Consider the following 25,674-nt stretch of genomic DNA (forward strand, 5'->3'; position numbering starts at 1 on the left):
GCCGGACAGTGGCATTTGTTAATCGTGACGTGGCAGATGGTGGCATTGCCCCAGCTGATATATTCGTTTCTCTGGTCCAAAGAAATTATATCCAAACCTGAAAAAAATAAATGGGGATATATTACAGCATGATCTACAGCTTGAATCCTTGGAAGCATGAGGCAAGCACAAGTATTTTCCTTTCTCTGGCCTGTCATTTATCAATGGCAAATGCGTGATGTATATTTAAACTCCCAGACCTCTGACAATTGTTGGTTTTTTTTCCCCTGAGATCCATCTGTATCTTGTAAACAGAATCTTATCAATATTTGTGGGACAGAAAACTTCTCTAGTCTTTTCAAATGGCCACACTCTTGGTTGATTTATCTCATCTGTTGAAGAATGCAAGGCTTTTTTTCCCCTTTGGTTTTAGCATATCTTGTGGAACTCACAGCTCCCCATCACTCAATGTCTGGTGTGGATCCAAGTTTCCTAGTTGCCTGTCAAATAGCTGAGGACAGCCCTATGTGTCAGGGTTGGCTGAGGGGCTGGGATAAGGTCCCCTAAAAAAAAACCCCACTCACCCTGATGCCACACTGAGAAATGCCCCTGCAGGGTCAGAAGCCCATCCGCAATGGGAGTGGGCATCCCATGGGGGAAAGGGCCATCCAGGGAGGGAGACAGCCAGGAAGATAAACTCTGCCCGGGTTCCAGTTGCCCGCGGTCAGCCCTGCAGGTGGCTGTCACAGCCTCAAATCAGGTCAGCAGAGAAACTTAGTGCTCCAGCCCAGCTTTCAGAAGCCAAGGGTAGAGGTCGCGATTGAAGTGAGATTCAATATTGAGTCCATTCAGCAAAGACCCGGGCCGCTGCCCATGCCAACCAGCATGCTCCCTGGTTTTGCTGCCACTGCCTGTGGCTGCACAGTGGGTCACGAGGAAGGTGCCAAGGTCAGGCGGGGAGGACAGTCAGGAACTGCTGACCGTGAGAAAGGAACGAGGCCTGTTCAGCGAGCCCACCAGTCCCCTGCTGGGCATAAACGCTGCACCGTGAAGGAGGATGTGGTCTTGTTCCTGCCCCGGAGGGTCTTCCCTGGCTGGGAGACCACCGATGCCAGGCTGAGTGAGGGCCTGTGGGTGGCTCCTGTCCAAATCTCATTCACCCGCTCCCCTGGGGCCCTGAGAACGTCACGTCCTGCCAGTTCACCTCCTTGACTCCAGATACCGTGCTGGAGGCCGTGGTCTGCTTCTTCTCTGTCTGGTCCATCGTGGGGCTCTCGGGTTTCCACACGTACCTGATAAGCTCCAACCAGACCACGAATGAAGACGTAAGTTCCTGTGGGGTGGGGCATGGGCATGTTCTTTGGTGGGAAATAGAGAAAGAAGAGGTGGGGGCCGCCAGGTCTTCCGAGTTCCCTTTCCAGATGTGAGCCCCTGGAAGCAAAGAGCCTGCGGGAGAAGTATTTTCTGACACCCATCTCCAATTTCTCTATCGCAAATCATCACATTGTCCTGACCACACCACTTAGCTACTCAGATCGGCTGGCTGCCCCCTAATTATGAGGCCTGAGGTGGGCTTCTGCTCTGTTCCTTTGTAATGTTTTGGGAGCAACTTGCCACCCTGCCCCACTGAAGAGACAGTGCAGGCTGGCTTCTCGCAGATAATGATTCCATCATATTTTGGGAGGCAACTGCCCTGACCCAAAATTTAAACTTTTGTCTAGGATTATCTGCCTGTATTTAATGATGACAGAGAGGAGATATAAAACCAGAAAACCTAATGTTGGAAAATGTTTTGTCATGACCCTGGTCCCTTCTGCTCTGAATATTTGGATTCTGAGAGAAGTTTCTGCCAGTACATGAACTAAATGTCTCAGAATTAGTCAGATTGCCTTAAAGACTTGAAAAATTAGTGCTGATGAGATGCATGAGTTCAGAGACTGTTAAGACAATTACATGTGGTTGGTAACTAAGAACATCAGAAATGCTCTGCAGGAGTATTTAGGAGCTGAATCCAGGCTATCAATGAGCAATTGGAGGAGGCACGTTCCCCCATTATTTCCATTACTATTTATCACACTAAATGTAACATGAAAACAGCCTCCACTGGTGGGACATCCCTGGTGGTCCAGTGGCTAGGACTCCACCTTCCAAAGCAAGGGATGCAGGTTCAAACCCTGCTCAGGGAGCTGAGATCCCACAAGCCTCATGGCCAAAAAAAGCAAAACATAAAACAGAAGCACTATTGTAAAGACTTTAAAAATGGTGTTTAAAAAAAAAAAAAGATCTCCACTGGCTTATGTGAACTGGCCTTTAAGTACCAGGTTGTGGAAATAAGAGATTATTCTCCCCAGAGAATGCTACTTCTCCCCCTGGTCTGACCTGCTGTTTGGGGACATTTCCAAGTTTAGAGTAAATGCCAGTTGTCCTTGAGAAAAGTACCTCGGTTTCTCCTGCTGAAGAAACGAGTAAAGACCATCGCATTTTTTACGGACTTCTCATGGTCCGATTGACCCAACCTGGGGCATTGGTGCGAGGCAGACTGTGTCACTGACTGTCCTTTTCTTTCAGATTAAAGGATCTTGGTCAAATAAAAGAGGTAAAGAAAATTACAACCCCTACAGCTACGGAAACATCTTTACAAACTGCTGCGTTGCGCTGTGTGGACCAATCTCTCCAAGGTAAGATTCAGACAGCTTTTGTTGTTGTTCAGTCACTCAGTCGTGTCCGACTCTTTGCAACCCCCGTGGACTTCAGCACTCCGGGCTTCCCTGTCCTTCACCACCTCCCAGAGCTTGCTCAAACTTATGTGCTTCCCTGATGGCTCAGCTGGTAAAGAATCCACATGCAGTGTGGGAGATCTGGGTTCAGTCCCTGGGTTGGGAAGATTCCCCTGGAGAAGGGAATGACTACCCACTCCAGTATTCTGTCCTGGAGAATCCCATGGACTGTATAATCCATGGGGTCACAAAGAGTCAGACACGACTAAGCGACTTTCACTTCCACTGTGTCCACTGTGTCTGTGATGCCATCCAGCCATCTCATCCTCTGTCATCCCCTTCTCCTCCTGCCTTCAGTCTTTCCCAGCATCAGGGTTGACCCAGGGAAGTGCACAAACTTGTGTGTTAGCAGAGGCCTCAGGCGGCCACTGTGGAGACCGCCGGCCAGGTCAGCTCTCTGCTCATGCTTCAGAGACACAGCCTTAAAGAAATAGAGATGTGACTTGTGTTATGCTTGGCATAACATTCCACTGAATTTGTGTCAAGTTTGGGGAAAATCCCCTGAGGATCAAAATAGGGAAACTGAGGCACGGGACCACCCCCCACCCCCACCATGAATTACTAGAAGATGCTGAATGTCTGTGATGCGTAGGGGGCTGTAGAGCGGGACCTAGGACACAGTGGAGGAAGTGATTAGAAAGCCTGTAGAGGTAAGTGGTGAGAGCTGAGTCGTACAGAAGAGAACATGCGAGAAGAGTTCAGAGGGAGCGATCCGCGCGGCCTGAGGGAGCTGAGACTGGTGATGGTGAGACGGCAGTCTATTAATAACGGCTGTGGCTGACGTTTGTAAGACAGCATTACGCTCTGTTCCAAGTGCTCTACGTGGATGAACTTTTAAAACCTCATTCTGTACTTGTGTGCTAAGTCGCTTCCGTTGTGTCTGACTCTTTGCAACCCCGTAGACCTCCAGGCTCCTCTGTCCAAGGGATTCTCCAGGTTAGAGTACTAGAGTTGGTTGCCATTTCCCTCTCCAGGGGATCTTCCCAACCCAGGGATGGAAGCGGTGTCTCCTGCATTGGCAGGCAAGTTCTTTATCCTGCCTCGGAAGCCCTTCTGTACTTATGAGGTACTATTACATCCCATTATATGTATTACCTCCCATTATATGTAACACACCCAAGATCACACAGCTAGTAAGTGCTGCCTCGTCAGGACCCAGACCTCGGCATCTGACATCAGAACCTGTCTGTGTTAGCTAGTACCTGCTGCCTCCAAGTCAGGACTATGCAGAACACAGTCAGCTCTAGACTTTTGTGAGTTACGCTCATGTATATAGACTATTTCCAACTGATTAGCCAAACAATCATCAACAGTATTAACTGAGCACATTTTCCAGGTTTCTAGGGTGAGTTTCCAAGCCTTCCTCTCTTTTGACTTCTAACTGTGTAAATGGAGAGACACCACAAAGCCGCTGGTTTGTCTCAACTTTGGGCTTCCCTGATAGCTCAGTTGGTAAAGAATGCGCCTGCAATGCAGGAGACCCTGGTTCGATTCCTGGGTCAGGAAGATCTGCTGGAGAAGGGATAGGCTACCTACTCCAGTATTCTTGGGGTTCCCTTGTGGCTCAGCTGGTAAAGAATCTGCCTGCAATATGGGAGACCTGGGTTGGAAAGATCCCCTGGAGAAGGGAAAGGCTACCGACTCCAGTATTCTGGCCTGGAGAAGTCCATGACTGTATGGCCCACGGGATTGCAGAGTCAGACACAACTGAGCGACTTTCACTTTCACTTTTCTCTATAGCTCCATGGCCAGTCATCACTGACATGTGCTCATGGATTTCAAACTGGGTTTGATTGTCAGGGAAACTTCATTGGGGAAGGAAGAATGATCCTCACCCCACCCCACCCCCCAAAGAATATCAAGCATATATTCCAAGGCCACTTGGTAACTGACAGTACCTTATGTTCCCGGTGTCACTGGGTAATTGGAAACTGACCGTTTTCCAGTTTGTGTCTAGAAAGCTGAGAGCCCAGTTTGCCACACTTGTCCTGAATTTGGGGATGTTAGGGGGCCCCCCAACCTGTCCCTCCGAGGCCTCCTCTGGGGAGTGACAGCACAAGGAACAGCCAAGGGCTCAGATGGAAGGGCCGCCCCAGGCCAGAGAGTCAGGCATGCCCGGAGGGCACCCTCTCCAAGGAAACACTAGACTCACCCAGGAATCCCTCTTGGGGCTCTCCAGGCCAGAAAAACCCTCCGGAGATGCTTGGATTTTCACAGTTAAACTATGTTTCCTCCTGGTGTGTGTTTATTTGTGGACACTGGGGATAGGCCTTGAAACACAGGGTAGAAGAGACGAAAGAGACCTGGACAAGCATCTTTTGTCGTCTCTAAAGCAGACATCCGAATCTAGGGAAAGAACTCAAGTCTCACGTTTCATCCAGATCTCCCTTCTTGTTCCCGAGTCTTTGATTTGCACTTGGCAGGCACTGCTTTTGTCGTCTCTAAAGCAGACATCCGAATCTAGGAAAAGAATTCAAGTCTCACGTTTCATCCAGATCTCCTTTCTGGTTCCCGAGTCTTTGATTTGCACTTGGCAGGCACTGCTTTGTATTGTTTACAGACCAAATCTTGTCGTAGCTGAAATTATTACTCCCACAACTGGATTAAATTTGCTGGTTTGGCCGAGTTGGGACTGTATTCTTTCCACAATCCAAGTCCCTCTGGAGCGGGGAACTTCTCAGCACTGGCCCTCCACTCAGAAGAGCTTGGCCGCTCCAGGGTCTATGCAGAAAGCTGGGTGCTGCCCTCTGTCCCAGGTCCCTGGGCTCCCAGAGCTGGCACTGATGAAAGGAGGGGGTGCTGCTTGTCTTCACTGCTCCCTCCAGTGGTCCTTGCTTCTCTCTGCCCTGCCTCACCCAAGCCTGGGCCCCAAAGAGTGCCAGGGCATCTCACTGGCGTCTCAGAGAAGCCTGTAGAATGAGCAGTATCCCTCACCCCAGACAGGGGCCAAGGACCTCCCCGTGTGCCCAGCATCCTTCCCTCAGACAGGGGCCAAGGACCCCCGTGTGCCCAGCATCCTCGCCTCAGACAGGGGCCAAGGACCCCCCATGTGCCCAGCATCCTTCCCTCAGACAGGAGCCAAGGACCCCCGTGTGCCCAGCATCCTCGCCTCAGACGGGGCTCAGGACCCCCCGTGTGCCCAGCATCCTCGCCCCAGACAGGGGCTCAGGACCCCCCGTGTGCCCAGCATCCTCGCCTCAGACAGGGGCTCAGGACCCCCCATGTGCCCAGCATCCTCGCCTCAGACAGGGGCTCAGGACCCCCGTCTGCCCAGCATCCTCGTCTCAGACAGGGGCTCGGGACCACCCGTGTGCCCAGCATCGTGTGCCCCAGACAGACGTCTCTAAAGCGTTCTCAGCGCAACAGTGTGCTCACAAGGGAGAAAGAGAGTGTCTTCAAGTTTCCCCACAAGAGCCAGAGACCACGAGGGCAAAGACCCACCATCTGCTCCTTGCAGAGCCTCCGGGGGGTGGGGGCAGCAGGATGGAGGCAGCCAGGTGTGGGGGAGGGGATTCTCATAACAGCAGGAAGAATGGGAGATTGGAAAAGCAGAAAGTCCCAAGATGTGGTCAGGGTGAGGCCCTACGGGCTGGTGCTGTGGGTCAGTTGGTCGTAAGAATTCTCTTGGCCACTGTTTCTGGGCTGGGGATGCCGTCTAGAGGATGTCAACATAAAGTCCATCAGGGACAAGTCTGAGCAGCGGGAGGGGCTGTGATGGGGTCGGGGTGCAGGCCTCATGGGCAATCTGGGAGGGCTTCCCAGAGGAGGGGGTGTAAGGTGCGAACCAAAGGAGCAGGAGGAGCTGGGGGAAAGGAATCACGGGAGGAGGGCAGGGACGGCATGTACAAAGGCCCACAGGTAAGGGGAGAGCCCCGCTTGTCAGAGGAGGAACTGGGGGAGTGATGGGGGGTGGGGGGCGGTCCCGGGAGGCGAGCAAGGCAAGAGATGAGATGAGGGACTTCCCTGGTGGTGCAGTGGTTAAGAGTCCACCTGCCAATGCAGGGAGCATAAGTTCGATCTCTGGTCCTGGTCTGGGAAGATTCGCACATTCCAGGAGCAGCTAAGCCCGAGCACCGCGCCTACTACTGAAGCCCCTGCTGCTGCTGCTGCTAAGTCACTTCAGTCGTGTCCGACTCTGTGCACACTACCCAAAGAGTAGCCCCCGCTTGCCTCAACTAGAGGACGCCCCCCGCGGCAACGAAGACCCAGCACAGCCAAAAATAAATAAATAAAATAAACTTTTAGAAAAGAGAGAGATGAGATGAGCTTAGGAAAGCTCTCAGGGCTTTCTGAGGCCCAGGAGGAGACTTGCGGGGTGGGGGCGGACAGTGTCACAGTCCTGGGGGCATGGCTGGCCATTGAAACAGGCTGAACACACAGGAGGGGGGCCCAGAACCACTTTTTCTATAATCCCTCCCGTCCCTTCTGACTCTCTTGGTGACCTAGTTCTTTTTCTTCTCCTGGATGAAATCTCCTGCATGTCCTTTAATTTCTCCTGTCAGTTGGGGGAAAAAAAAAAAGGACTCAGGGCACTTTCATTTCCTCCAAAATAGTGTCATTTCAGTGAATCAGAACTTCAAAGTTCCCTGAGAGTTAACACTTTCCACCCCTTCCTCCCTACCAGAGCTAGCTAGGTTCCAACATATCTTTTGGGGGGCAGACAATTTGACCCCCGACACGCCCCTTCCAGCCACCTCCCACCAGCTCTCCCCCAGGGGCCGTGCCCAGCCCCTGCCCTCACCTCGCCAGCCTCTGCCCTGGATCTCATCACTGGCAGGAGCTGGGGACCCCTCTCCCCAAGATGCCTTTCTGTGCCCTTTCACCTTTGATCTGTGATACCCTTGAAGGCGGCTGCACACTTGCTAAGAGCCCCCTCTGACGGTCCTGCATGGGGTCCAGCACCTCTCTTTTGGCAGATGGAGGTTCTTGTCTCTCTTGTTTTTTTTCCTAAACCTTCCAGGGATTTGACCGAAACTGAGTCAGAGTCCCACTTGAGATCCTATCACAAGTGTCTTTTAAGGGCTCATTAGTCTGTCACTTGAAGACCTGAGGTGGCGGCTGTGACAATAACCCCTGTCTTCTGAGAGTGGACCTGACACCTGGAGCAGCTTTCAGCCGCCCAGCCCCTACCCCACGAAGGGGAATAGGTGGGCACCTGGGTGTGCTCGGGACGTCTCTCAGAGGCTGCCGGGAGTGTGCCCCTCCCACGGTGGGCGGCCTCGGCGGGAGCCCCACTTACTGGCCAAACTGCCTGTCGCCCTTGGCAGTTCTGCCCTTAGACCCAAGGTCATCTTGGAGTCTTCAGTCAGGGAGGGAAACAGGCAACCCTTTTGATGGCAAAGTAACCTTCACCCTTACCTCCCACCTGGGCAACTGGGCCGTAGCGCAAAGACAGAGATTGCCCAGGAAACTTGTCTGCGGGAGACTGAGGACCTGGTGTGATTTGTTCAATCAGCAAGTGTCTGCTCGGTACTGGTGGCAGAGCCACCACTCCATGACAGGCGCACGTGGACACAGGCAGACCCAGCATGCGGTGATATGATGCCCAGGGTGCCCGAGGCTGTGGGAGAGGGGCCGATGCTCCGGGGCGGGCGCCCTGGGGCAGACGAGATGAAGCCTGCCCTCCCTCAGGAGTTGCGGGCTGCTCGATGGAGAAGACGTGGGTTGAGATCACTGTGACCCCAGCCAACAGTGACATGGGCCATCGGGAGGGTCACAGGCAGGATTGAGAGGAGCCGAGGAGGGAAGAAAGCAGATGAAGCGTCAGGAGCAGAGGCTGGGGGCCTCTAAAGACCAACAGCAGATGGGCAGGGCAGTGGAGGGTCTGGGCAGTTAAAAGCTAGAGGCTACACAAAAAAATACAGAGACAGAGAAGCAGACAGCGCACAGCGGATGTGTGGTTTCCGGGCCACGCAGGCACAGCCGGTGCTCAGACGCACTGCTGATGGAATGACGCTGGGAATGCGGCAAGCGATAAGATCTGGGTTTGAGCCTGGGGAGGAAGGCTGGGGACAGGTTGTGGGCGGCTCTGCTGGCAGGTGATGGAGGCCATGCAGCGAGGAGGGGTGATGAGATCAGGATGGGACTGGACAGTGGGAAGGGGACGGGGTTGGGGGGGTCATAGCAGGTGGCAGGGAGGGGTCAGATGCTCCAGGCGTTTTTAAGGACAGAAGTCTCGACTCTGGAGGCTGACCATACGTGAAGGCGAGCAGAGGTATTTTCTGAGCTGCTCAGGGTTGGGGGGGCATCACAGAAAGGGGGACCCCCTGGGGATGGAAATTAGAAGAGTTTTGTTGGTGTTTTCAGCTTTTGATTCACTCGTCTCCTGCGTTGTTCTGTGTTCTCTTGTAGCCTCATCGACCGAAGAGGGTACATTCAGCCCGACACCCCGCAGCCAGCCGCGCCCTCCAACGGGATGGCCACATACGGGGCCACACAGTCCCAGAGTGACATGGTAGGACCCGGGGTGCCCCACAAGGGCTCCTCTCCCGCATCGGTGTTCACTGACCCGTAACACCCGATCACCTAGCTTCCTAGGACACGCATGGCTCAGGGAGGAAAGGAAGCTTGAAGTGAAGGCGATGCCCATTGAAGGGTTAGCCCACCTGCAACAGGGGTGGGTGGTGGGTCGGTTTGTTCAGGGCTGTGTGGGAGGAGTACTCACACAACATTGCCTCCAGAAACATCTTGGACTGGAAAGCCCCCTCACCCAGAACCAGGCTGCTGTCCAGAGCGAGACAGAGCTGCCCAAGCAGGATGAGCCTCTGGAGAGTCCCCGAGTCCCCTGCTGTCCCCTTGCCACAGTCTGTACCCACTCCCCCACCCCCTTTTTAAGTGTGCAGCTGGCGGGGGGAACTCGGCCACCAGTTCTCCCCACTTGCAGCCCAAATCTTAATCAGCCCTGCACGCCTTAGTGCAGAGAATCAGACAAGCTGTTCGGGCATTGACAGCGAAAAACGGACTGGGCTGGTCTCCGGAGAGGTCCCCGTGTCACGCATCTGTGAAGGCGGGGACGGGTGCTTTGTTTTCACTCTGTACCTGGGAGGTGGGGCCAGGGCAGGTCTTTCCACGGGCACCTGAACTCACAGCCTGCTGGCCTGGACCCTCAGGGCCTTCACACTCCTCCGTGGTCTGGCAGGCACGGCCCCGCCATCAGGAGCAAATCTCTCTAAAGAAGTCTTTCTGGAAGCGACCCAGTGTGGCCCCAGCGCTGTCTGTAGACCTGAATCACCCACAACAGAGGCCATGACAAACAGACTGGGACACAGATACGTGTTCAGAAAAGAGGCAGTGACCCTGCAGGACTTGGGCGTGGAGTCCATGTGGAGGCCCGGGAGCAGGGAGCCAGGAATGTCCCCTGCCTGTCAGCTTGGGGACAAGATGACCACACAAATCACCAGTGGGAAATATCAAAGGAGGTGCCAATTAGGGAAAATCTGATGTCAGTATGTGGACTTGGGGTCCCCTTGGATGCTTGGGGGTGGGGGGCTGTCCCGCAGGCATCTGTACAGAAAGCTCGGGGGAGGTCTGCTCACCCATACTTATGAAGACATGACGTGGTTTGTAGAAATTCACTTTGAAGTAGTGGAAATGTGAATCAACTTTATTTATTTTATTTTATTTATCCTAGAAGTACTCCATCTGACATTTAAAAAGAAAAAAAATTATAATGTGTCCATGTTTATCATCGGGCTATTAATCTGATTTCATCTCACAGACTGGAAGATTATTTTTTTAAATCAACATTTATTATCCTTTGCTAACTTTCTCTCTATCTGCCCCTGCCAATTCTGCCCCCACCAGATCAAATCAAGTTTCTTGATCTAATAGAGCAAGGGAATAGTTTCCCAGAAACCAACACAATATTGCAAAAACAGTTATCCTTCAATTAAAAAATAAATAAATTTAATTATAAAAAATAACCACTGAGGGGAAAAAAGATAATAGAACAGGGTGATTCTGAAAGACAGTGGAAGGAAAAACTTTGCAAACAGGCAGATTTAAGTAATACTGGACACGGTGGGGAAAGGCAAGAGGGTGGGGTGTAGGATCAGAGAGCCCGGGGGTCACAGTGACTGACTCAGGGCTGCGTGATGTCAGCAAGTCGATTTGTACAGAGAGCCTTAAGTTAGTAAACCATACAATGAAGAAGGGGTTAACCATGTTCACCTCCCTCCTATCACCACTTTATAACAAAGGGCCTGGCACGCAGTAGGTTGGGGCTGGTTAAACATTCCCCTGCAGGGGCCTGCTTAAGGGAAGTTCTAAACAAATATTTAGTTTCTTCCTGTCTTCTTTTCCTCATTCCTTCCTTCCCCCGATTCCATCATATCTAGAAAAGGCTCCACCCAGAATGTGGAAGCAGGAACTAACAGAAAAGGAGTTCTCTTTGGTGCCGTGACATGGCAACACGGCTTCATGCAGTGATGGCCTCAGTAGGCTCAAATTAACCCACAGGGCCAAGAGACAGGACACGTGCATTTTGCCCACTAGACACTGAGGACTATGAAAAGTTTTAAGACCTGAAGAAAGAACTTATAAGCTCCGAAACACAAAAACAGCAAAATCAAAATTAATAAATGTTTAATGTCTGCGAGACCCATGAATATGTCAACTTCATTAATTGTTAAATCTAGCTTTCATTAAAATTTCATTACCGCTTAGAAATGATTTGTAGGTTGGGTTTTTCTCACTTCATAAGAATTCCCCAGCACACATGTAATTACAGAGAAATCATTACCAATTATAAAGCGAGTTGCTCATAGACAGATACATTTAAATATTAACTGCCTTGGGGCCCCCTGCACTTCCTGTCTCGCCATGGTGCCTGTGTTCAGAGAAACCCAGGGTTCCACTGGGCTTAAGGCTGGGAGGTCTTTGTGGCCCCTAAGGCTCCTACCCACTGCAGGGAGTGCCCCCAATATGTCAGAACATGTTCGGGGGAGGCTGGATCTGAAAGGTCTTTAGGGGACTAAGAGGAGACATGCTGTTCACGGCCCCACAGGTCGGAAACCGGGACTGGAAGGTGGGCCAGGAGGCAACCTGTGCTCAGCCCAAGAGGGAAATGCCCAACACCCAGAGCTCCCGGCGGGTGGGAGCCCCCACCCCAGAGGCGCTCAGGCAGGGGGAGACAGCACCCCCGCGATGGGAGACAGAGGACTCAGCGTTGGCGGAAGGGCTCAGGGTTCCTTCTGGTGCAGAGCCTGTCACCAGGCTGCAGCGACATCACTGTGCCAGATAACCTTCCATTCCTCTGTGCATTTATAGGCCATTCAGGCACTACGGCATGAGTCTTTTTATTATTTCTGTTGTTCTTTACGGCTTCTGTGGTGTGTAGACCGTGTTAACGGGAGTAAGGGGAGAGGAGACAGCTCTGAATGGGCAAGGCTGGCACCAAGCAGAACACGAAGGCTGACGTGTCTCTGCCCCACCCTCCTCCCTCCAGTTCCTTCTTCACACAGCATAGTGTGTACTGAACCCCACACCTCAGCAGCAGGGAGCATTACCACGCGCCCTTCCAAGGCTTTCACATAACTCACACCGGCCCTCTGAGCCTACTACTGATTTTATCCCCATTTTACAGACTAATGAACAGAGGCACAGAGGACTTCGGTAGACTTGCCCAATTCAGACGCCACACTTTGACCCCAACAGATCATACTCTCAAGCCTACACTTGGCTACGCTGTGGCCGTCAGTCCTGACTGTGTGCAGGGTGACTTTCTCCCATATGCTTACCGTCTCCACATCCCATCACCCTCAACCTGTCTCCTCTGTCAATATCTACTCCTAGGAAAAGATCTGTTTTCAATCATCTATGCATCGAAGGGAATTTAAGTCAAATTTCAGGAATATATGAATTTTAATTGTGGATGAAAGATTTTGTCCTCTATTAAAAGCATTTTAATAGACTTCCCTGGTGGCTCAGACAGTAAAGAATCTGCCTGCGGGAGACCCAGCTTTGATCCCTGGGTCAAGAAGATCCCCTGGAGAAGGAAATGGCAACCCACTCCAGTATTCTTGCCTGGAGAATTCCACGGACAGAGGAACCTGGCAAGCTACCATTCATGGGATCGAAAAAAGTCGGACACGACTGAGCAACAAACACTAAAAGCATTTCAAGCAATAATAATAATAACTGAGTAGTAACTGTTTGTTCAGTGCTATATCCCCATTGTCTAGACTAGTTCCTGTGGTAGTTGAATTCAGAAGTGTTGGTTAAATGAGAGAAGGAAAGAGAGAGAGCGATGGATTGCTATGTGCCAGGCACCGGGTCAAGTGCTTCGCATGCATTATCGTCTCATTGAATCCTTATAGAACCACCTGATGTGAGTGTTCTAATCACCCCTTTGAAGAGACTGAGATTCAGGGATGCTAAGTTCGTGAAATAGCTAACCAGTGGCTAAGCTACTATTTCGTCCTTAGAAGTCCGACTCTAAGGAAAGTACTCTTCTTAACTATGCTCCAAAGTATCCCAGGTGCATGGTCTTCTTATGGGACAGAGTGACATGAAGTCTTCTCCCAGGGCAGGGAAACCACTCCTCCCAGGCCTTCCATTGCAGAAGGATGATAAATCTGCTGTGGTCGGTCACAAAACCAGCGGGGGACTGAAGGCAGCCTCTCCACAATCTAACCTGCAACTTGACTAAGCAAAAATCTATGAAGCTGCAGCCTCTCCTCTGTTACAAATGACAGTCTTAACCAATGACACGTTAGCTATTTTTTCCCTCTTCACTTGCTCCCCTAAGCACGAACCATTTTACAGCACTTTAGTCTAAGTGTTGACAGTTTGTCCAGGTAGAAGCATCAATACCAAATGAGTTATTGACCTAGTCCAAGGGTGATCTCCACTGTTAAACTGCTCAGAGTTCATTCAGTTTCTTGGGTCTGAAAGTTACCATTTTTCATCAAACTGGGACATTTTGCCTATTATGTCTTCAATTTATTTATTTATTTTTCCTTATCTCATTTTCTCTCCTCCTGGGACGCCAATTACTCATATGTTAAACCATTTGATGACATTGCCCCAAAGGATAAGTCCCTGAGGCTCTGTGCATTTTTCTTCAAACTTTCTCAGTTCTTCAAATTAGATAATTTCTTTTGATCTATCTTCATGTTCACTGATTCTTTCTCCTGCCCCATCCAACTACTGTTAAGTGAATGCAGAGAATTATTCACTTTGGTTATTATACTTTTTAGTTCTAGAATTTTCTTTTGGTTCTTTTAATTTCTCTGCTGGACTTTATTTCTGTACTGAGATTCCTTATCTGTTTATTCATTGAAGCCATATTTTTGTATAGTATTTGAACATTATTATACTGCTTAAAGTCTGTATCTACTAAACACATCTGGGTTACCTTGGGTTTGGTGTCCACTTTTTCCCTTAACTCTAGATTACATTTTTCTATTTATTTATATGTGTATTGGTATTTTATTGAATACATTTTGGATAGTATATTTGTAGAGACTAGATTTTGTTATCTTCTAAAGAGTGTTGATCCTTGTTTTAGCAGGCAGTTCAATTAGTGGCTAATCATCTTGAACTTGTACAGGTGTGATTTATATTTTGTTAATGCAGATTTATGGGCAGTCCAAGATGTTTCTCAGGCCCTCTAGTTTGAGGGAGCTCAGCCTCCAAATTCTGTCTCTTCCAAATACCTGACCAAATACCTGGTCAGGGTTTGACTTCTCCATCATTAGGGGTGGTCCTGGGTCTCTGTTTAGGGTATGAGTCTTTCTCCTAAGGTTCAGCCTTCTGAATGCCCTAGCTGGATGCCAGGCATGTTAACAAAGTTTGGGGGATGTTAATGTGATCAGTGGTCCCTGACATTCTTTTTCTCAACTTCCACTGTCTGTGGGCCTCTCTCAGCCTTATTACAGCTGCCGTTTCACTGGCTTCAGGGGAAAGGGGACAGGAGAGGGGACTCATGCTGCACATGGGCAGCACAGCTGTTGGCTACAGACTTGGGGGGTGGCCCTCACTGGCATCTCTGGCCCCCTTCTCTGCACAGCAGCCGCTTAAGCTTCTGACCCTCTGATCTCTGCTTTCTCTGTATTCTGTTCAGCCTATACCATGGTGGGGAAATTCTCCCCAAGGAAAGGGCTGCTTGACTGTGGGGCTCGCCTGTGAGTTTCTTCCCTTTCAGGGATCGCGGCCTTGCACTGTCTGTTGTGCCCTATTGAAAAATGTTTGCCTCACATATTTTGGCCAGTTTTATATACGTCCTGTACACAGAGGGAATACTAGCCCAGTAGAGGTTACCATTCCTGGGAATAGAAGCCTTATCTCTGTGATCAGAGGACACTTTGCAACCAGCACTGCCATATTCCCCAGACACACAGTTTTGCTGCCTACTCCATCAACAGTAAACACCGATTTAGCTGTGGGACATGATTCCTCTGACCTAGAAGTATTTCTAGTGCTCACCTAGAAAGGAGGAACATTTGGAGACTTTATATTTAGCACCAGACTTGGCATGTTCCTTTGCAGAGAGATTCTAGGTATCTCAGGCCAAATTTTTGCCAGCTGTTTTATTATTAAAGTCTAGATCAGAAAGGCATTTCGCAAATGATAGGAAAAGTGCTCCTAGGGAAATTGCACTATTTCAGAAGGTGAAGGTAAAGGCTCTAAGTCTTAGAAAAACATACTGATATTGCAGGGCCGGAGAATCAGGTAAATATTGATAGATAGCTGTCATCAAAGTGCCCACTGAGGTCTTACTTAGCATCTCAAAAATGGGACAGTTCACTGTTAACTTACCATCTCACATAATTGGGGAATGGAACTTCCCTCTACTACAGATTCCCAAGGAAGGAAACATTACAGAAGTAATAAAGTGACACCAAAAGTATTAAAATGATGTGTGACCCAAGTATAGCCCTTGTCATGTGAATACCTATGAATTTCTCAGGAGCACACACTAGAATTTCGTGCACATAACCCCAGGGCCAACTGAAGATCGTATTTTCATTATTCCTACTTTCCTTATTATTGGCATTTGTTATTACCTTATTTTACTATGCATACCTCATTTGATTGTCAAATAATTTAAGTTCTGTGTTACATCAGGGTCATAGCTTGTTTAAAGCTGGCACTTGTAGCTACAAAGATCCTTTCAGATCATGTGCTAAACACAAAGATAGTAACAGTACATCACTGTTGGGCTATTTTTTTTTAATCATTTGCTATATTTACTTAAACTGATTTTAATTTTTTTATAAATTTATTTTTTAATTGAAGGATAATTTCTTTACAGAATTTTGTGTTTTTCTGTCAAACCTCAACATGAATCAGCCATAATTAACCCCTTGTTAAATCCCCTCCATCCAATATCAAAACAAATTAAAGCTGGCAGTTGCAAGATTTATTAAACTGGTCTCACAGGAGTCCTCTCCACGCATAGTCTGAAAGTTCAAATATGATAGAGAAAAATAACTTGAGCAAACTTAAATGATAATGTTTTAAAAGAGAATAAAAACGAAGAACTCCTTCTAACCTACATTTTAGGTGAATTTTAGAAACTGATAGTGTTTTTATTAAAGTAAATGAGCATTCATAAGACCCCAGAACACAGTGTCACAGCCAAGCAGAGATAACCAGTGCCTGATGCTAATTCTTTTGACAGAATTGGAGCAAAAGAAGTAAATATTTCCTTTATTCTTAATTTGTATAGGAAACCATCTAGAAAACTTCTAGCTTTGGGTTTGGCAGCATTTAATCTGTTTGCTAGGTTTATTTCAGACAAGAAGTCAGCCAGAGTAAAATAATATGTATGCCAGCAAGAGCAATTTTATTTGAAAATCTGCAGAAACAAAAATAACTTATCTCTATGGTATTTTAAACTGTAACATTAAGTGATAATGTGTGTGACATCCGAACATCTGAAATGATACAGTTCTTTGCAAGTTAAATGCCAGCGCTTCGTTTAGACAGTAAATCAGCCAGCTGTCGGGGACTTCCTGCAACCACAGCAAATGTTCCAGCACTCCAGACAGGATTAGTTTTATGCTGCGGACAGAGAGGTCTGCCCATAGACATTCTCACAAGCAGTCAGGTTTCTATTCTATTAGTAGTCAGCGTTTGGATGATTTTTGGCCTAAAATAAAAAGGCAATTTCATAGGGTTCAACCTAGTATTTCACAAACGTTGTTTTGGAATGAAAGCAGGAGTTTCTCAATTTTCTCTTCTTGGTGATGGATGGTCACTGTCCGATCTCTGGCTGCTTGGTTGTTTTTCCTTAAGATTATATAAATGGTTAGATACATTGAAGTATACCTCATGGCTTCTTGGTGTTAATGCTGGACTATCAGCCCTTCTCCAAGGAGTGAGAGAAAAAAGTGAGCAGGGATGGCTCCCTCTACTGGTTGAGGATAAGAGTCCTCAGATAAACAGCCAGCAAGGCGGGTTGGTGGCTTAAAAAGGTCAGAGAAGAGTTGTTGAGTTCAGTCGCTCAGTCGTGTCTGACTCTTTGCAACCCCATGGACTGCAGCACACCAGGCCTCCCTGTCCATCGCCAACTCCCGGAGTTTACTCAAACTCATGTCCAGTGAGTTGGTGATGCCGGAGGGAGGGGAAGAAAAACAGAAGAAAGAGAGAAGAGGGGGAATAAAGTGGGAGGGAAGTCAACAAAGGAAAAGATGGAGAAGGAAAGAGGAGGAAGAGAGTTGGTGAAATCAGAGAGAAAGAAAATTAAATAGAAAAATCAACAAGAAATGGGCCAATAAGGATTAGAAACAAAGGTAAAAAAAAAGGCAGAGGTGTAAGGACATTTTTTCATGGGTCATCTTCACAGTAACCCTAAAAATATTGGCCATTTTCTCCCTGGAAGTTCTCACACAGGAATTATAGCCAGGAAGGTTTACCAGCCCACTCTCCTTGGAATTCTGGCAGTGTGCAAAATGAGGAAAAGGCTGGACTTTTTCTTTTTTAAATCAGATATCTCCTAGTCACGAGTTTCTTCTAAGAAGATGCTCGAAACATGCAAAGTTAATATCATGAGAATTATGAATTCCACTGTGGAGAGGCATCACGCTCTCCTTGGTTGGAACCCACATTAGTATCCTGTTCCATGCCGGTAGGAAATTTATACAGACAATATCCTGTGGAAGAAAGCCTGGTCCCTGGGCACCCCCAGATGGGAACTGGTCTTCTAAACAGAAATCAGTTTGAATGTGGCAAACGGTTTTCAAAGTCATGGGTTACAGCAGGATTTAGACGCTGAGGTTCAAGCTGGTCCCAGCAATGAGTGTGTGTGCTCACTGATAGAAGCTGGCCGCAAGGGAAACTGGGGGAGGGGTGAGAGGGTAAGTTCATCATTAACATGAAAGCAGTCCCCAAAGCAAGGGAAATAGCCACAACCAGGCTCCGAGAGACAGTCATCTTTTAAAATATTTAAACAAATCCCTGTAGAAGAGGTGATCATGTCAGATAATATGTCAGCATTCAAAATAGTCATTTTGAAAAGACTTGTGACATTTCGATTTTTGAAAAAACTTAAATGGTTTAGGCTACATGTTTTCTTTCACATATTTAAGTCCTTAAGCTTCACCCCTGGAAAATCAGAGAGCACTTTCAGCAGGAGGTTGAGCACAGATTGGCTACAGTTCGAGCATGTTGTGGGTTTGGCCACAGGAAAGCATCAATAGACATATGCAGGAAGGACCCAGGTTTGGAGGTACCTGAGTCATTCAATCTGAAGCTCTTTTGAAGAAAAAGAAACCAACTTGCAAAAGAAAACAAGTAAGGCCTTGGAAAACAAGCAAACAAGAGGCCCTGAACTTAAGCTCATAGCTTCAGAGAAAACCACCTCCAGGCGTTGCCTAGCAAGGGATTGCTGCCCAAGGTACAAAAGAAGCCAAGACTGTGGCACCGGTTTTTGAAGAGAGAAAGAACTTTATTGAAAGGTTGACCTTCAAGGAGACAGGACTCAGCTGTTGCCTCCATCCAGTTTTGGGGCGAAAATGAAAGGGGTTGGGGGAATTTCAAACTTGGAAGCTGGTCGACTAGTCTTAAGTCAGCCCATACAAGCCGCAAGTGCTGCCAGAAACCAGGTTTTTCTTACTGAAGGACTTCTCGATTCCTACGGGCTCCAGTGGCAACACTTCTGTGGGTTCCATAAACTGAAGATTCCTGGTTCCAGGGTCACTCTGGAGACATGGATTCCTATCTTGCATATGCACAGTGCTGTCTCTAAATATTTTCTTTGATTAAATCAACAATCTATTTAAGCAGGCAAAACCAGTTTAAGTTGGTGTTGTTTCGCAGGTGTCTCGTCTAAGTCAGCACAGGGTGCTTTAGGTGAACTCTCAGAGGACCCCTCAAACTTCACATCAACTTCCCAGTGAATATGAACTCTCCAGAACTTAACAGACCACGGTTGGCCCCCTTTCATCCCAGGGTTTTGGGATGGATGTCCATGAGCTCTGCTGCACAGCATGCTGGAAAGGCATGACCAGGAAAGGGAAAAGGCGCCTGACAGGAGAGACAGGAAGGAAGAGAGAAAGAGATTGGGGGGCCCGCCTCTCCCCTTGTGCTGCTTGACCTTGGGAATTTCCTCCAGCTTAGACCTCTGACATATTTTCCTGTGAGTCTGGAAGAGGTAGTCACAAGTACTTGGGCTGACCCCTAAAACAGAATTTGCCTATCAGTTTTCAATGTTTTAACAAAAGGCTTTCTTCAGGTCTGCAGAGACGAGCAAATCTAGTCGGAATTTCATCTTTCTCAAGATCTGGGGATGTTGTGGAGACAGAGATTTTAGGATGAATGAGGGCTTTCCAGAAAGAAAAGTTGAGAACCAGATTCCATCATCCAGAAAGTGGCCTGACTCGAGCAGCATCTCAGCCCTGAGGTTGCAGGCCAGCTCAGAGGCTGAGTTTGAGCTCTAGAAAACGGAGGCGGCACGAAAGTTGAGCCATCACCATCAGCCAGGACACTAATGGGATTTTCATAACATGTTCTTTGCAAAGCACAATATATCCAGAACCCTGGCATAGTTTCCAGGAGATGAACATTTAATCAGGAAGGTTGCCCTTCCCCACCTCTGTTCTGTCAAGATTGAGCCCATGTGCTGAACAGAACTGACAGCGTTGGAGACCGTGAGGGGCCCTGAGCTGCCTGCCTCCCCCAACAGCCCCACGGCTCAGCACCCCCCAGTGGCCAGGGTCCCTGCCCCGAGCTGCAGCTCCCTGCAGGAGCAGAGAAAGCTGCACGCACGGCTTAAGCACTGCTGTGGCAAAATGTTCAGGAGATGACTGGGGAAATGCAGACACTAAAGGACTCAAAGCCTGATAGCCCCTTTCTAGCACTTTTTAGTGGCATTTCTGTCTCATCCGAGTGGCCCCTCCACCCCTCTTCTTGAAGTTCCCTTGGCTGGGATGAAGCCGTGATAGAAAAGCCAGGATCTTCCCGGAGATTTGCTTTCCCTTCTTAAAGCTCCATTGTGAGCCCTATTCTTGTCTGGAAGCGAGGTCTTTGAACTTCTGAAACCTGAAAATTCGATAGTGATTGCGTCTCTTCTATCCCCCTCACGGAGGGTGGGGGGCCGGCTCAGGGATGGCCCACTACTCGTGATTTTAGAAAGAATCCCATTTGGCTAGGAAGGACACGCACACCCCGGAGCAAAAGAATAAAAGAACTGTGACTTCGGGAGAAACTGTTTTTCCCCCTGAAGCCTGTGTTTTGCCTGATCTGAGTGGCTTCTGTGCACGGAGGCTGAGTGAGTGACGGCAGTTCTAGTCATGTCTCTGGGCAGGAAGAAAGGGAAGCTCCTCTTTCACAAAGCTGCGAGTATGTGGTTCGACAGTAACTCCGGAGTTCAAACGAAGGGAATGGGGATGATAGACAAGCAATATTTATTAAGCACCTGCTAGCTGTCAAGTGTGCAATGGTGAAAAGGGGCTTGCAGTCAGAAAATGCCAGTCCCAAATCCCGACCCATTGCCTACTTTTATCTGTAAAGTTTTGAAGAAGGCGCCCACTCACACGAGATGTATATGTAAAGAGGAGAAATGTGTTTAACAGCTTCCGCAGAAACAGAATGGAGCGCCTAGCTTCTTACTTGAAACGTTATCAGGATATGCTCCCCTAATAGCCACACTTGCTCCTGAAACTCACTGAATCACCACACAGATTCAAGTTCAAGAACTCCAGTCATGAGAAGTCTCTTCTAGTTACTCTGAAATTTGCCCACAGCTCAAGGGAAGGGGTATCAGAGACCCACGTTCCCCTTGCTAGAAATGTGTTCCCACTATTTCCATTGCTCAACAAGATTAAGATTTAAGAACACTTAAAAGAAAAGGAAATAGTTTTGTAAAATGCTGGCATTCTCTTTCAGAGTTAAGAAAACAAAAACCACAGCTCAGTTAATGGTTCTTGAAGCTGATAAAAACTTAGCAGTGAGGAATTTTCAGGCTTTTACAAATAGTGTGATCAGGCCCTCAGGCACTTCTGTTGCCCCTGTGTTTTTTTTTTGTGTGTGTGGCACAATATACATATGTAAAATGTACCATTTTAACCATGTTTAAGTGTGCAATTCAATGGCATTAAGCACATTCACATTGTTATCCAACCCTCTGCTGCTGCTTCTGCTAAGTTGCGTCAGTTGTGTCCGACTCTGTGCGACCCCATAGACAGCAGCCCACCAGGCTCCCCGGTCCCTGGGATTCTCCAGCCTAGAACACTGGAGTGGGTTGCCATTTCCTTTTCCAATGCATGAAAGTGAACAGTGAAAGCGAAGTCGCTCAGTTGTGTCCAACTCTTAGCGACCCCATGGACTGCAGCCTACCAGGCTCCTCCCACTATTGGAAAATCCATGGGATTTTCCAGGCGAGTACTGGAGTAGGGTGCCATTGCCTTCTCCGTATCCAACCCTCACTACCATTCATCTCCAGAACGCTTTTCTTCTTGCAAAGCAACACTCCATACATCAAAGGGTAACTCCCCAACCCTTTCCGTTTCCCAGAAGCCCCCATCCTACTAGACTCCTCGAGGTGCCTCCTATAAGTGGATTCATACAGTAGTTTTCCTTTGTGTCTGGCTTATGTCACTGAGCATGATGTCTTCAAGGTTCATCCATGTCACAGCATGTGTCAGGATGTCCTTCCTTTTTACAGATAAATGTCTCAGTCGGTCAGTCAATTCAGTCGCTCAGTCATGTCCAACTCTGCGACCCCAAGGACTGCAGCACACCAGGCTTCCCTGTCCATCACCAATTCCCAGAGCTTACTCAAACTCATGTCCATCTAGTCGGTGATGCCATTCAACCATCTCATCCTCTGTCATCCCCTTCTCCTGCCTTCAGTCTTTCCCAGCATCAGGGTCTTTTCCAATGAGTCAGTTCTTTGCATCAGGTGACCAAAGGATTGGAGTTTCAGCTTCAGCATCAGTCCTTCCAATGAATGTTCAGGACTGATTTCCTTTAGGATGGACTGACTGGATCTCCTTGCAGTCCAAGGGACTCTCAAGAGTCTTCTCCAGCACCACAGTTCAAAAGCATCAATTCTTCAGTGCTCAGCTTTCTTTATAGTCCAACTCTCACATTCATACATGACTACTGGAAAAACTATAGCTCTGACTAGATGGACCTTTGTTGGCAAAGTAATGTCTCTGCTTTTTAATATGCTGTCTAGGTTGGTTATAGCTTTTCTTCCAAGGAGCAAGCATCTTTTCATTTCATGGCTGCAGTCACCATCTGCAGTGATTTTGGAGCCTCCCAAAATAAAGTCTCTCGCTGTTTCCCCATCTATTTGCCATGAAGTGATGGGACCGGATGCCATGATCTTAATTTTCTGAATGTTGAGCTTTAAGCCAACTTTTTCACTCTCCCCTTTCACTTTCATCATGTCTGCATAGACCACATCTTGTTTATCCATGGATGCTTACTTCCACCTTTTGGCTACTGTGAATAATGCTGCTGGGAACACGGGTGTACAGGCCCCAGGGGAAGGTGGGGTTGTTGTTTGTTTGGTTTTTTGTTTTTGTTTTTTTAACTGTTGTGCTTTGGTGTTTTATTTATTTTTTTATTTTTTTATTTTTTTTGCTGTGCTGGGGTTTAGTTGCAGCATGTGGGATCTAGTTACCTGACCAGGGATAGAACCTAGGCCCACCTACACTGTGAGCGAACACAGAGTCTTAACCACTGGACCACGAGGGAAGTCCCAGGTGCCTGTATTTGTAAAAGAGTGTGGGTAAACGTGGTTTTCAGCATAGGAGCCACATCGACCTCAGCCCAGGGCAGGTGCCAAAGCCTGTGCCTCTTTCCCCGGGGTTGTTTTTAAGTTAAGGCCTGTCTGCAAACAGGGGCCGGAGCATCCAGCCTACTGCAGCTGGGACCCTCCACCCCAGGTCCCCATGGGTGACTGTTAGTTTGAGCAGCTATTCAGACTCCAGGTGTCTCCAAGTGGAGCTGGGCTACAGCGCATGCTCTCCGCCCTGTCTGACCCAGATGTCACTAACTGGTTTCTCTCTCTCTCGCATCCCGCCCCCTCCTGCCCTCTATGTCCCCTTTCCTACCCACCCCCCACCCCCCTTGCCATCTCTCGTCTCCTCTTTGCTGGCTCCCTGCTGCTCTCCAGTGCGACCAAGACCAGTGCATTCAGAGCACCAAATTCGTTTTGCAGGCCGCGGCCACGCCCCTGCTGCAGAGCGAGCCCAGCCTCACCAGCGACGAGCTGCACCTGCCCGGGAAGCCGGGCCTGGGCACGCCCTGCGCCAGCCTGACGCTCGGGCCGCCCACGCCGCCCTCCTCCATGCCCAACCTCGCCGCCGAGGCCGCGCTCACGGACATCCTGCCCCTGAAAGACGAGCACGTGGGCCACCAGTTCCTGACCCCGGACGAGGCGCCCTCGCCGCCCACAATGCTGGCGGGCAGCCCGCTGGCTCACAGCCGCACCATGCACGTGCTGGGCCTCGCCAGCCAGGACTCCCTGCACGAGGACTCGGTGCGCGGCCTGGTGAAGCTCAGCTCCGTGTGATCGCGTGGCCCCGGCCCGCCCAGGGGATGCTGCCCACCGTGGGAGCGGCAGGCGCGGCGCCCTCACCGCTATCCCCCACCGTGTGACCCAGTGCGCGGGTGGCCAGCACAGCTCTAAGCCCTGGGGTAGGAAGACCCCTTCTTGGGAGAGAAATCGGAGGGCCCAGACGGGCAGGACCTCAAAGGCTGACAGCTTGGTTCCATTTGAATTTTCTGCCCCACCCTGACCGGCTTCGCTAACAATGAAAATAGAGACCTATTTTCAGGTGTTTGGAATATGAAGGGTGGGCCTTGAGGGAGGGAGACAGCCGCGGGAGGCGCCCCCCAGCAGAGTCTGGGAGGAAAGGGGGCCACCTGGGGGGCTCCTCTTGCTGCTCTGGACCAGGTAACAGAAGGTTTAGGACCCTTGTGGCCGGACTGAGGTTGCACTTAAGTGTTATGCTACTAATATTTGAAATAGACATGCCATTCCATTTGTTAATTTAAAAAAGGGAAAAAAAAACCCGACCAGATGTGGACTGCATGCCACGCTCCAGTCTGTGCACGGTGGTGACGGTATTGGAAAGGAACTGCTGCTGCTTTTCTTTCTTCTTCTTTTTTTTTTTTTAATTTCGTGAATTCTCAAGTGCTGTTTTATGGGAAGACAGTGCAACAGACCAAGGCTAATGGACCTTGCCATCCTCGCCAGCTTCTTCAGCTTAATTCTACACAAGTAGGTGGCGCCTGGGCTGCGGAGGGGCGGGTTTTATCCTATCCAGTATCAGTTAACCTTCTGTTTAGTAGTTAACCTGAGGTGTTGTGTTGCACACACACAGCACTGCAATCTTCACCTCCTTGTGTGACCAAATTCCTGTGGACAGCCAATAAAATGACGTCCTCTGTTATTTCGGATCTGTGTACAGTTATCCTTCTCAGCTGACATGACACCACCACCACCCAGATGGCCTGCAGAGAGTTCGGTTTTATTAAAGCAGCTCTAGTGAGGAATGGTCCCCAGTCAAAAAACCAGCTCTTTGAATTGTGGGGGATTCATGGGATGATGGGGCTTCCCTGGTGGCTCAGACAGTAAAGAATCTGCCTGCAATGCGGGAGACCTGGGTTTGATCCCTGGGTTGAGAAGATCCCCTGGAGGAGGAAATGACAACCCACTCCAGTATTCTTGCCTGGAGAATTCCATGGACAGAGGAGCCTGGTGGGCTACAGTTGTTGGGGTCACAAAGAGTTGGACACGACTGAGTGACTATGGCTGTAGTGGAATTTGTTCCCTTTTTACAGATTGGGCCATGATTACGGATCTATGGCCAGTTGTGGGGAGAGGGCTCAGGGAGAAGCTGGGCTGGGGGCGTCTGCTCTGCTTTGGGCTGTGTATGAGTGTTGCCAGAGCTCAAGGGTAACTTGAGATCCTGGTAAAAGTGTCAACAGAGAGGAGGAGAAACTGGCTTATTTTAGGCGGGGATCATGTCGATTGTCATTCTTATCCAGACACTAATCAGAATGGAATTAAGAAAATTACCACTTCACTCAGGTTTATGTATCATCTAGAAGGGAACCCACCAGCTCTGCATTTAGGAGGGAAGCCACTTTGAAGGCAGCTGCAGGGACTAAACCGCCTTCTGTCCTTTCCAGACGATAAACCCAGCAAGCAAACCCACTCAAGTTCAAAGTTGGGCGCTTGCTCCTCACAGCCACATGAAAGCAAGGTGCACTGATCGGTGACACCAGAAGCCCTGGATGATTTGCACTGATGGAAAAGGGCTGTTTCTCCTGAGGAAGAGTTCCCCTCATATAGAAGAAAAGCAGAAAAGAGGAAAGAAATAGAGAAGCACAGTTCAAGTCTTCTTTGGAATAAGGTCATTTGTTCATAGGTAAAAAAATAATCTGTGCTGAAAATAGCTGCAGTCAGTGAGTTCCCTTCTAGATGATACATGAGCCCGAATGAAGCAGTAATTTT

General features: G+C 48.9%; 1 protein-coding gene across 4 annotated transcripts in view; it reads left to right on the forward strand.

Moving 5' to 3' along the window:
* ZDHHC14 (zDHHC palmitoyltransferase 14) overlaps positions 1-24,607 on the forward strand; it is a 293,107-nt gene extending 268,500 nt beyond the window's left edge. For 2 of the 4 annotated variants that reach the window (XM_086318536.1, XM_086318537.1), the window contains exons 6-9: positions 1,202-1,304; positions 2,548-2,657; positions 9,108-9,210; positions 23,326-24,607. In XM_086318536.1, the coding sequence (XP_086174662.1) occupies positions 1,202-1,304; positions 2,548-2,657; positions 9,108-9,210; positions 23,326-23,724 (715 nt within the window). In that variant the 3' untranslated portion in view covers positions 23,725-24,607. The remainder of the gene's footprint in view (positions 1-1,201; positions 1,305-2,547; positions 2,658-9,107; positions 9,211-23,325) is intronic. The other 2 variants (XM_086318539.1, XM_086318540.1) reach the window with 1 other exon arrangement.
* Positions 24,608-25,674: the final 1,067 nt, after the last annotated feature.

This window comes from Bos grunniens, chromosome 9 (genome assembly GCF_055505025.1).
Source record: "Bos grunniens cultivar Pamir isolate PY7600 chromosome 9, Bosgru_T2T1.0, whole genome shotgun sequence".
NCBI lineage: Eukaryota > Metazoa > Chordata > Mammalia > Artiodactyla > Bovidae > Bos > Bos grunniens.